Source organism: Sorghum bicolor, chromosome 4 (genome assembly GCF_000003195.3).
Source record: "Sorghum bicolor cultivar BTx623 chromosome 4, Sorghum_bicolor_NCBIv3, whole genome shotgun sequence".
Taxonomy (NCBI): domain Eukaryota; kingdom Viridiplantae; phylum Streptophyta; class Magnoliopsida; order Poales; family Poaceae; genus Sorghum; species Sorghum bicolor.
Window position 1 is genome coordinate 52,061,542 of NC_012873.2, and position 12,514 is coordinate 52,074,055.

The 12,514-nt window shown below is 43.7% G+C and overlaps 1 protein-coding gene and 1 long non-coding RNA gene across 16 annotated transcripts; one reads left to right on the plus strand and one right to left on the minus strand.

Annotated features, from left to right (window-relative positions):
* LOC8064237 (protein MKS1) lies at positions 509-2,136 on the plus strand. The gene has a single exon (XM_002452182.2). The coding sequence runs from the start codon at positions 840-842 to the stop codon at positions 1,764-1,766; it is 927 nt and encodes a 308-aa protein (XP_002452227.1). The 5' UTR covers positions 509-839; the 3' UTR covers positions 1,767-2,136.
* LOC110434894 lies at positions 5,482-12,214 on the minus strand. 15 transcript variants are annotated; one of them, XR_002452431.1, is made up of 12 exons: positions 11,813-12,209; positions 11,447-11,502; positions 11,276-11,324; positions 11,091-11,202; positions 10,959-10,998; positions 8,910-10,580; positions 8,746-8,819; positions 8,507-8,633; positions 8,302-8,422; positions 7,841-7,900; positions 6,771-6,830; positions 5,482-5,943 (listed from the first exon to the last, which is right to left on the minus strand). It is a non-coding gene; the product is annotated as an uncharacterized LOC110434894 (long non-coding RNA). The 15 variants fall into 15 exon arrangements; XR_002452438.1 differs by having other exon boundaries at positions 8,910-9,235; positions 11,813-12,208; XR_002452432.1 differs by having other exon boundaries at positions 8,910-9,235; positions 10,030-11,202; positions 11,813-12,214.

Consider the following 12,514-nt stretch of genomic DNA (forward strand, 5'->3'; position numbering starts at 1 on the left):
ATTTATTTTTTGGATGGAGGAAGTATCTATAACATTTATAGTAATACAGTTTTATGATTTGATGTTCTTTTGAAACGAAATACGCTGTGCTACCTATCAACTATCAAGGGCAGCGCAAGTAGCATCACGAAAAGTGCATCAAGCCAAATCCAGGTCGCGCTGCCGTGTCCAGTTCAGCCGGTCGACGAGGCGCTCTCCTGCCGCAAAGACGGGTACAAGAAAGTCGTCGAGGATTCAATCACGCTCGCTTTGCTCTGCTCTGCTCTGCTATGCACCGTAATCTTTCGATTAATAATTAAGGCCTTGGTGGCTGAAAAGTTTCTGAGTACCGTAGTATTTTTATTTATATTTAATAACTATTATCTAATTATAGATTAATTAAAGATTCATCTTACAAACATAAATAAACTATACTTATAACGTAAGATTTAATGTAACGAGAAATTTTTTTAAAAAACTAGATTTTAGATGTAATTAAACAAGGTCTAATTACCGGCTATCCTGTCCAAAAGTGAGCGGCACTCCAATCATAGAGCGGCAGGCGATTAGAGTGAGACGGTTGGGTTGCGTTGGCCTAGCCAGCCTTGCTTGCCCGTAGACTTTTCCGTAGCCGTCGTCAACAGCCCGCTTCATTCTCCCCTCGCTCCTCGGCTCTTCCTCTTGGCGTTGAACCATTCCACCCGCCTCTCCCCTCCCCTCCCCTCCCCTCCCCTCCTCCGCACCGCACACCGCAGCTACTACAAAGCCCCGTACGGCGTGCGACATCTAGCTCCGGCACGCCGTCTCCTCATCCAGCTTCCCTCAGCTGCCGGCCGCCTGCTGCGAACCCCCGTACGTACATGGACGCGTCGTCCGGCGACCGCTCGTCGCCGCGGAGCCGGCAGCAGCTCCAGGGCCCGCGTCCGCCGCGGCTCGCCGTCAGCAAGGACTCGCACAAGGTCAGGAAGCCGCCCGTCGCGCCGCAGCGGCACCAGAACCAGCAGCCGGCCGCGCATCCGCATCAGCAGCAGTACCAGCACCAATACCAGCAGCAGCAGCAGCAGCAGCGGCAGCCGGTCATCATCTACGACGCCTCGCCCAAGGTGATCCACACCAAGCCGGGGGACTTCATGGCGCTCGTCCAGCGGCTCACCGGCCCGGGCTCCATCTCCCAGGCCCAATTCGACGCCGCCGCGGCTACGGCAGGGCCGTCCGCCGCGGCGTCGTCGTCGCAGTCGCAGCCGGCGGCGATGGAGTTCGAGCCGCGGGAGTTCCTCCTCTCGCCCACCGCCGCGCTGTCCCCGGCCGCGCGGCTGGCCGCCATCGAGAGGTCCGTCCGCCCGCTGCCGCCGCACCACCACGCGCCGGCGCACCACGTCACTCCCTACTACGGCGCCACCGCCAACGCCAACGACGACGACGACTTCTTCCTGCCCCTCCCCGCTTCGGCGGAGGTGGACAGCCTCGCCGCGGTGCTCGGCCCGCCGGCCGCGGGCCGCCCTGGGATCCTCTCCCCCGCGGCGCTGCCTCCGGCGGCCTCCACGGGGCTGTTCTCGCCGATGCCGTTCGACCCGAGCTGCCTGTCGTGGCTGAGCGAGCTGAGCCCGTTCCTCCCCTCCGCCGGCACCCGCGCCACCGCCGCCGCGGCTGGGCTCCTGGACCAGGCGCCGTTCGCGCCCAGCCCGCGCAGCAGCAGCAGCCTGCTGCTGTCCACGCCCACCATGCCGTCGCCGGCCACCTTCTCCGTGCTCGAGTTCTTCAGCAGCAACAACTTCCCCGACCTGTAAATCAATCTCTGGATGATTATTGACCTCACAACAATCAATTCTACTGATCGATTCCATTTCATTACTATACTTTTGCCGAATTGCCGTTGCCGTCCCGTGAGAGCAACTCGAGAAAATCATCCAAACTGCCCGGTGAAATTAATTCAGGGAGACGAGCAGAAACGGAAACAAATAGTGTTTTTCTTTTTTCTAATACCAAATAGTGTAATGCTAGAGGTTTTTTTTTCCGTCGTGTTTCGTCGTCATCGGTGGTGACTTGCGAGAGCAAGTTGGCATTCGCCAGTGGTAGCTACTGATTCATCTGTTAATTAATTGATTGGCCTTGTTTAGTTCTTCAAAAATTTTGCAAAATTTTTCAGATTCCCCGTCACATCGAATCTTTAGACGTATGCATGAAGTATTAAATATAGATAAAAATAAAAACTAATTGCACAGTTTGGTCGGAATTGACGAGACGAATCTTTTGAGCCTATTTAGTCCATGATTGGACAATATTTGTTAAATACAAACGAAATTGCTACAATGCTCATTTTGCCAAAAATTTTGGAACTAAACAAGGCCAGGTAGGTAGGTAGGAGGAGGTTGCTAATGTTCTGTCACTGTGTTTTTTTCCTTCGTTGATTTTATTATTATTAGGTGATTATGTTACTTGTAAACGAAGGCGGTGATATAATATTCCGTACCATAGTTTCATATTTTTCTTTACCCTGGATGGATCCTGCTCCTGCGACTTGGTCTCAGACTGCCTGTTGGGATTGTATCAGCCATCCGATTCCACGTAGGGTGGTTGAGATGATCCATCAGCTGGCGGCGAAGAAAATGGTTAGTGATCTCATGACCATAATAACATGGAATTAATTGAACCTCGAACCACAGCTTGTTCGCTTGAGATCTGCTGAATTTGCTAGTGATTTAGTAATTTTTCTCTTATAATAAGGCCTTGTTTAGTTCACTCCGAAAACCAAAAAGTTTTCAAGATTCTCCGTCACATCGAATCTTTCGACTAGACAAAAATAAAAACTAATTACACAATTTACCTGTAAATCACGAGACGAATCTTTTAATCCTAGTTAGTCCATAATTGGATAATATTTACCATAAATAAACGAAAGTGCTACAATAACGAAATATAAAATCTTTTCGCATCTAAACAAGGTCTAAATTTACGAACAGTATTATGGCTTATCAGCCTAGCAATCAATCAGACTTTAACTTTGTTCGGTGGCGCTAGCGATCGGCTCTGTGACTGACCATGTGTAATCGTCGACGAGTGCGCGCGCGCGCAGGAGAACAGAGTGCGAGTACGCCTGCTCGGCCTACGGCGCCGGCGGCGGTTGGCGGTTGGCGCCTCACATGGCACCGCACCGCCGGCTGCCTCGTCGCGCCTCTTTGACCTGATCCTAAACTCACCGATCACGGTCGACTTCCATCCATGCTTCGAAAGTCGAAACGAGTGACAGAGTGTCCCGTTCGGACGGTCCGGGCCATGGTATATTCATACCAAGGAGAGTTTGGACAGCGGTCCATCTTAAATAAGATATATAATTTTTTTACATAAAGTTTAATCACTTATCTTATTTAAAAATTTATGTAAAATATTTTTTTGTCGTGGTTTGGTTTATTAATTAAAGTCTTTTTAAAAAAACTTAAACTTAACAATGTTTGCATATTTTTTTGAATAAGACAAGCGGTCAAACTTGGAGTCAAAAAAGTAAAATGTCTTATAATTTGGGATGTGTGTCTATATATATATATATATATATATATATATATATAGGACGTGTTTCTTTTACACGCGCGTGTAGTTACTCTCATCTATGTATCTCTAGATTTAAGGTGTATATAACCGGACGAAATGTATATAGACAAAGTACATGATCATACTAGATCATCTATATAGACAAGTATATGATCATACCGGACGAAATGTATATATATATATATATATATATATATATACGTTTTCTATACTCCCGGGAGTAGTTACTCCCTATTTGTTTTGTATTACAGCTACGTCAACCCCCCTGCCATACCGGGTAGTGGATACTCGGAGGATCCAATTAGGCATGTGGCATGCATTTAACAAACTTAATTAATTAATTAATTAATTAATATATACACTGTACGATCGCAGCCGTAATTCGTTGTGGATGAGTATAATATTATACTTACTTTTTACTTTTTAGAATAAAGTATTTATGCATACTTCATACTTTTTAGAATAGAGTATTTATACATACTTTTTAGATTGAAGTACCTGTATATACTTTCTTTTCTTCATAAATTAGTACCTGTATATATTTTTTAGAATAGAGTATTTTTACAGATTGGACTACCTGTACATATTTGTTTTTCTTCATAAAATAGTACATGTACATACTTTTTAGAATAGAGTATTTTTACATACTTTTTGAAATAAAGTATGCATGCATACGCTAGATTAAGATAGTATAAGTGCATACTTGAAACCACACAATCAGAGTATATGTGCATTACATTCACGTGATATACTGTACTCATACAGGGGAGGACCTACGCCGGCCGTCATCCGCAGGGCTCCGAGCCTGCCACCGTGCAGGCTGCCGGACACCATCAGCAGCTACCACAGGCAAAATGCAAGCACCGCACGATCGTGCGTCGGCCGCCATCCTCGGCTTCGAGTAGGGGCAAGCCATCGATACTGGGCCTTCAGATCTGCCGACGATGCGAGTAGGAAGGAGGAGGCGCCATTGAAGGACCTTCACGGACCCCGTCGACTCCAGATCGGGTGCACCAGGGATGAGGAGAGGGGGCTCGCCGTCGCGACCCGCTATGGTGTGGGGGCCACGCCGCCGCTAGGGGCCGCCGTCAGCGCGGGCTTGGATAGACAACCGTTAGGGGGAAGAGGCAGGCAGGTACCGGCCACTGCGGTCGGGCGTGGAGGGGATGGGCCGCCGCCGCCGGGTTGCGGAGGTTCCGGCTCCCATGTGTGACTCCACCGGTTGCGGGGTTAGGGGCATTGCTCGCTTTGAAATACTTCGTATTTGGATAAGAACGTCGTATCGGCATAAAACTCGGATGACACTGGACTGGACCATATATCCTATCGGGTCTACTCATTTATTGACCCGCTAAGAGTGAGTTAAAGGCAGAATTAGTAATATACAGAGTTTGGAGGAAGGAGTAACTACTCCTAGGGAGTAGAAAAAAGTTAATATATATATATATATATATATATATATATATATATATATATATATATAGGACTGTGCTAATGAGTACCGTGGGTACTGATTAATATTTGGTACCCGAGCATACCCACAGCAACCCGCACGAGGCCCATCGGTGCTCCCGCCCCGCTTTCCCCCTGCACCAATTTTTTTTGTACGTTATTATTTTACCGAGTTTTTTTGGTTTGTGATTTGTGTATCGATTTTTTTTGTTTGTGAACTTTTTTAATGATTCTTTTTTGGGTTGTGAGACTTTTTGGTTTGTGGTTTTTTTAACCGCTTTATTGCTGATGTTTTTTTGGAACAGTCCATATTGCTAGTGTTTGTTCAGAGATGCATGTCCCATAGCTTTTTCGTCCCTCGTCCATCACAATTTGGAAACAAACTTTGCCTAAAAAAATTGGAAACAAACTTCTTATTGTTTATTAACATTAACATAGCGTTTGGCAAATATACAAACACCAAATTCATTTTCGAAATATGAACTCAAATAAAATTAGGAGATGTTTGTTCCAATAAAGAGCCGGCCAAATATATTATATGTGCATGAAGGGTATAACTCACAATAATCATACATGCAAATAGTAAATCAATATGTTTTTTTTTCAGAAATCAATCAAATGCCAATAGTCTAAGACTAGTCTAAAGCTGCTCCTGGGGAAGTCATGCTGTGGGTTCTCCTTAAGCAAATTCAACTTCCCTGTTTCAAAGAAAAGAGTGTAAGGCTAATTCATTTGCTATTGGCTTCTGTTTGGAGGTGTCAGCTCGTGTTGTTTTCTTTGCCTGCATTCTGTCAAGACCCGAATTTTGTAATGTGTTTTTATCTTTGAAAACTGAAAGTAGTCAGTCATTGTTGATTCTGCAAGTGTGCAAAGGCATAATCAGTGACATTCAAAAAGATATATGTTGCATTTGACCTCCGTAGTGCACTTGGTCTTCCAAGTTAGAGTTCTCTGCTTGCAGATTTCCTACCATGCCGAATGAAAGTATTAGAAGTTGATGCTAGATCATAATACAATTTCACAAACACAAAAATGATGTTTAAAGTTAGTGCCAAAGCATAAAAATGAGTGTTTAAAAAGTGATGTGCTAGTGTCAGGTACCAGACAAGGTTATACTAAATCAAGCATAGCTGTTTAAATATAGCAAATGTTTTCACATTACATGTGAAGGACTGTCAATGTCTGATACCCAAGAAAATATATGTCTAAGCATCTAAGAAAAAAAATCTCATGACAGAAACCACACAAAGGTATAGTTCTCAAATCTAGAATTCAAAAAGAAGTTTGAGAACATGGTTGCAGTGATATGCAGAAACTTAAAGACACTATGGAGGTTTATGAAAATTAGCATCTGTGTGCACAAAAGACAAACTAGTATGGAGTACACAGTGAAGTGGATAGTGAAGAACTTAAACCTGAGCTGAATATCTTCAGCATCCAGATTTACTTTTTGCTAAAGAAAATGTCAATCGGCATATGCCACATTTTTTAGAACACAATATATATAAAACACTATTTTGTTTCAATAATGAGATGCTATGGTTCAAATTCATCATGACCAAAGATATTAGTTTTCCAAAAAAGGTTTATATGGTTTCACTTGTAAAGAGGCCTCTGGTTCTGAAATAGGCTGATGGTGCTAACTAAATTAGCAACTATAATCCTGCTAGACCATTTAATACACTTTGATTGCATATGCCACATTTTTTATTGTTAATAATCAAGACATAACAGAAATATACATATTGGATTTATAGGGTTTTGATGTACCAATCTAGTTTGAGTGCTGGTACCTGTTTGTGTTTTGCAAGGCTATTGATTGTTTAGCGCAGCTTGGGGACTCCAGCTGATTACTGCAAGATCAAAATATGGATGTATTTAGTCAACAAAGATTTTTCTTACTGCAATAAAATAGCTGACCTTACACTGAAGTGAAGATAGTCACATAAAAATCAAGAATATGGCAGAGAGAGAATGTTTAGACTTTCCTGGACTAAAAAAGTTATTCACAATATAGTAGCTGACAAAAAATAAAATCAATAGAGCACATCTTGACTGCACAGAAGGATCAAAGCAATATGGTAACTAAGTTGAAATGGCAAGGAGTTAAAAAGACAATACAAGATCCACTTTTGTTCCCACCTAGTAAGATCTGAACTGAATCAGGTGGACTTAAATGGGTAGCTAAGTAAAAACTACATAAGCAAGAGAGGAGCATGGAGAAGGTTTCATATACATGAATATCACAATGCCATGCTCACAGTTGCCATTTATGGAGGTGTCCAGGACATGAGACTCAGACAAAATAGACTACAATGAATTTCAAACAACAAAAATGAATTAATGATCAAATCAGAAACTATTTCATATTGAAAGGAAATGTGAGTTTAAACGTTGTGATGGGGATGACAGCTTACAAATTCAATGGCACAACATTGCAGTTGCAACTTCACAAACTAGTAGAACAGAGATAAGTGCTACATTATTACAAAGGTATTTATCCCCACTTTCAGGCCATGGCATGTAAAATTAAAATTTAGAATAATAGGAGAGATACCAACTAACAGATGGCTATACAAGATGGAATGGCATAGTGAAAGGAAATATGCTGATAAGTTGCGGATTTGTTTTTCTAATCAGGCACTTTAATAGTAGAAGCAATCTGGTACTGTTAAAGAAACTCATTCTTGAACCAGTATGTGAGAGAACTCAATATAGTAACATTCACACGAACACAGAGCATCCAAAAGACTTGCTAATGACTAGCATATAATCTGATTTGGATAATTCGAGACAGAAATCAAGTAGTGGTGTATGATCAAAGGTATTTTATGAAATTCCTCAATTATAACTGGAATCTCACCTATGGTTGATGCATTCTGTACCATGCTGCCACAAAATCTTCTAGCTCATTAGAGCTTGCCTGATTAGAAAAGTGTGTGCACCAAAAATGATTAATAAGTGTCCACAAAATCACTAAACAAAATAGAAACCCAAGTGAACATGCTGCAACAGGAATTAATAAGGTGAAAACTAGAAACTTCTAGTTCATTTGCCTGATAAAAGTGTACAGTAAATTAGGAAGTATGGCATCATCATAGAGTTTGCATCATGGACTAAAACAACCACACCCGACAGTTAAGAAAAAATAAGGAAAAAATATCAAAGAGAGAAGGGAACACTAATTATAATATAACATTTATTGCCAGCTTCACTAACGTGATGAAATTTGGCCCAAATGTTTGCTAGAGCTAGCATGTCCTATTTCATATAGTAAATCTAAAATACATAGTATCTTGCAGGAGACGTAAGCTCAAGCATTACCTGTATTGGAAGCATTCAGCTTTATGTTCGTGCATGCATAGGAGTGTTAGCATGCTGTGATTCCTATCTACAGGCATCCTGTAGTTCTCCGTGCAACCAAATGTTGTTGTTTAGTCTGCAACTACAAAAATTATTACAATCAAAATTTTCATATTGGTTTGGTCATTTCATTCCATAGTTGAACAAACAAAATAACAGCACTCACAATCTAATGAAACAACATATATTTGACAAAGAAGACAAACAATTCATTTCTTAAGACAGCAACATTGTTGTAGGCAGATCGTTAATCAACCTACATTGATATTGCACCAACCCTCGTGTCGATCCATCTATAGGGACAGAAATTGCATGCAACACAAAGTATCAGACATTTGTCTAGAAACAAACAGCAAATTATCAATTGGCAGATAAAAATTGAGGGGATGAAGAGTGAGACATTACCTTGGGCTTGATTAACGATTTGCCTCAGTTATTCTCCTCCAGACAAACATGCCTGCATCCACCTCCAGATCTAGCTGAGGCAGAGGAAATTGCAATCCCTGAGATTTTAGGGCCAAGATCCAACCCATTTAAAGTTTAGGGAAGAGGATGGGTTAGCTGCTTACCATGGTGCAGAGAGAGATCCACTCTAGTGGCCGCGCCTGGAGGAGAGCTGCGAGGATGGGGTTGACGTCGTGAAGCTCCGGCCACACCATCACACATCGCAAGGAGAAATGGATCGAACACGGGGCTGCCTCTGCTCCTCAATAGGGTTCAACATGCGCGATGGGAAGCGCACGGGTTTGTGCTATGGTCACCATCATTAGCACTGTCCGACAGGGGCCGAGATGAGGGTTGAGATCTGCTTGCCGCTGTCCTCGTCGCCTGTGGTCGCGGTGCCATCCTCGTCTCCATGTGCTACCTCATAGAGAATCTGTGACTTTCTCAACCACTATATTTCAAACAAAACATTAGCACTGAGTAGGCTAGTGCAAATATACATGTCAGCATGAGTCATTCTTTCTCCTGCCCTTCTCTGAGTTTAGTACCTATCCATTTACAACATAATCATCATTCTTTCTCCTGCCCTTCTACCAAACTTGACGTGCCCAAAATAAGATCTAAAAATCAGTAGCCATTTAGTCCTTCATGTTCCATGGCAGGAAAAAATCATAATAATTTCGTTATTTAGCACAACCACTGTAGATGTGCAGACAACAAATACAAAAAATGACCTGGGAAAAGCTAGAAGATTAAATACTGATTATGTACACAATCAGTTAGTAAACTCTAGATGGACACCTTCAGCTAATTAAGTAAACTAGTGTGAGCCGGACGGAACGTGACCAGCGGGCAGCGGCCTCCTCCACAAATCACGTGTCATGACACAGTTTTGTTTCCTCAAATAGTGTTTGGTGTCCACCTTCAGTATGAATTGACCCGTACAGTACATGCAAGACGCCTTATGTCACCTCTGAATACACCTCGTATTGTCAATTCTTTCTTGGGTATTTGACGGATGGTGGTACTACTACGTATTACCACTATTATTGTTTTTTTTACTACTACTGTATAATACCCGTGCTAACGCTACGGCTTAATTTTGGGATGCTTCTAAAAACAAAAATTATAGTTCGGAAATATTTTTTTTGCAGTAGTAGAAGAAGCACAGTGGAATGCACAACTGCACCTCCGATCCATGCATACACAGCGATGAGGAAAGCAAGATACGAATGAAGGAAAGACCTGGTTCTTCATGCGACGTTCAGAGATCCCTGTTGGCGTCGAACATGGTTCCGGCGAAGGAGGTCGACGGTGATGACAAAGACGACGTGATACAGTCAATGCCTTGAAATCCCAAGCGCGGCGATCGCTGGAAGACGGAGGTGGATCATGCGACCTGGCTACGGCACCAGCCCGACGACGGTCCTCCACGGCCGAGCGTCAGTTGTGGTAGATGAAGGAGGCGGAAATTATGGTCTATTCAAAAATTGAATCGTGCTTGACTCGTTGACAGAGGTGGATTTCCTAAGGAGCGAGTAATTGACGTAGATTTTTTGCTAGTGTGCGATCGGCAAGAATCGATCCCACAGCATTAGGTTGCAGCCTTTTTTTAGTATTCACGGAGGTTTTCTTTTATTTATGCGATTGGAAGAATCGATCCCGCGACACGGCTGACGGAGGTTTGATTTGACGCGAGGCTGAGGGTGTGTAAGGTCGTGATCATACTTCTAATCTAGGCCGTTAAATCTATAGGACATGTGTTGTGAGTCGTTGATCTTGCAGGTGGGATTTGCCTGGAAAAGATTTCAATTATAGTATAGATTAGAATGAAAATACTATTTGGGAAAAGCAGACACTTCATTTCAGGATTTTAGCAAACCTAGTAGCAAATACCCTTGCTAGAAAAGAATATTTCTGAATATTTGTGCAGCAGGTTCAGGAAATCAATGAAGGCCATGTTTGCATTTATATGCGATAATCCTAATTAAAATGCATATATATTCTACAGGAACAAGCATCCAAAGCCAGACATTTCAATGAACTTGGGTTTGCATCTAGAAACATATAATATCCTGATTGACGCTACTAGTTGGGAATTAGAGCACCAAATCCTTTCCCATGAGTAACTGAAAGCTGCATTGAACTAGCATTGGCAAACAAAACAATCTCACCTTGCTGCAACTGAAGAGGCCGCAGGGAACACATCCGGCACTAGAATCATCAAATTGGATCAAGAAAGGGAAGGGGGAGGAGTAGGAGATGGTGCATGTCTAGTTGGGGAAGGGGATTTGGAGGAGGAGCACCTGTATCTGCCAGCAGTGTTGGAGGGAGCACACGCAGGAGAGGCGGCAACGGCGGTGGGCTAACAGCAGCGACATCGCCAGGAGAGTTGCCATTCCTTTCTCTGGGAGTTAACTGCGAGAGCTGATGATGAGACATGGGCGAGCATAATGGTCTCACTAAAGTTGAGTTCAGTAACTGCACTTACCAACCATTGTGCTGCTAGGAGATTGCTTTGAAAGGATTCCAATATAGTCCTGCAAATCCATCAAAAGACCACTAGATTAAGAAGTTAAGCTACCACGCATTAGAGAACAGGAACTTGAATCACAGAGCATAACACATGATTGTCTGTCACATGGTACAGAAGAAACCTCACCTTTGCCACATCGAGACGCTGGCAATCCATGGCCACCTGCTTGCAGAACGACCACTCTGCACAGGAAGAGAGCGAGAACGAGTTTAATACTGAAATCTAGAGTAGAGACAGCGGACGGAAGCTGCAAAAATGGCGGATATGTTTTCTCAATTTGACTAGCAAAATCTCAGAGACTGCGATAGATCCCGCAGAGACATGACACAATCTAAACATCTAAGGGATAGAATCGACAAGGGTTGAGCAGAGCAATCCAAATCCACCACGCCTGCAGAGAGACGAATGGATCGTCGTGGCCGGGATGCGAGACTAGGGGCGAGATCTAGCGAGAGAGAGTCAAGGAAGGAAGGGGAAGGCAGAGCGCGTTACGTTCTGAGTCGAGGCCGGAGCACGCGGAGACATTGTTGAGGAGGGCAAGGCTGACGCGGAGGACGTGGGCGCGTGGGACGGCGGGCGCAGAACCGGCGGGCGAGGCAGAGGTAGTCCCAGGCGCCGCCATCGTTGTGCTCCGCCTGCTCCTCCAGGCGCAGCAGGCACGCTTCATCTTCCACCGTCATCACCAGTAGCGACGGGGAGCTGAGAGGGTGAGAGGATGGGGAGCGAGACGGCGCAAGGAGGCCCCTCGGCGGCGGCGAAACTAGGCTCGCGCGGCAGAGGTTGGCGGCGAGCTGGCCTCGTGCGCCGGAGGGGGTGGTGAGCTGGGCGAAAGTGCGAAACCGACATCTCCTCCCAAGTACCCACGATCTCGAAATTAGAAAAAAAAAAAAACTAGATAGGATAAAGAGAATGCGGGCACGGCCGCACGGGGGACGTCGTGGTGGGAGTGCCCATGGTTGGCTCTCGACTCTCGTCTGTAATTTAGGTTGGTTGGCTCGACTCGGGTACTGATTATTATTCAGTACCCAGGGTGATATATAGAATATATATATATATATATATATATATATATATATATATATATATATATATATATATACTGTTTAGTTTTGACTTGTGGTGTATAATAATATTTTTTCTACACTTAGGCTGTAGAATAGCACTACCGTCTATATATATATATATATCAAGCTA

Excerpts from the sequence above, each read along its gene's own strand:
- LOC8064237 (XM_002452182.2), top strand. The coding sequence starts at position 840 with ATGGACGCGTCGTCCGGCGACCGCTCGTCGCCGCGGAGCCGGCAGCAG.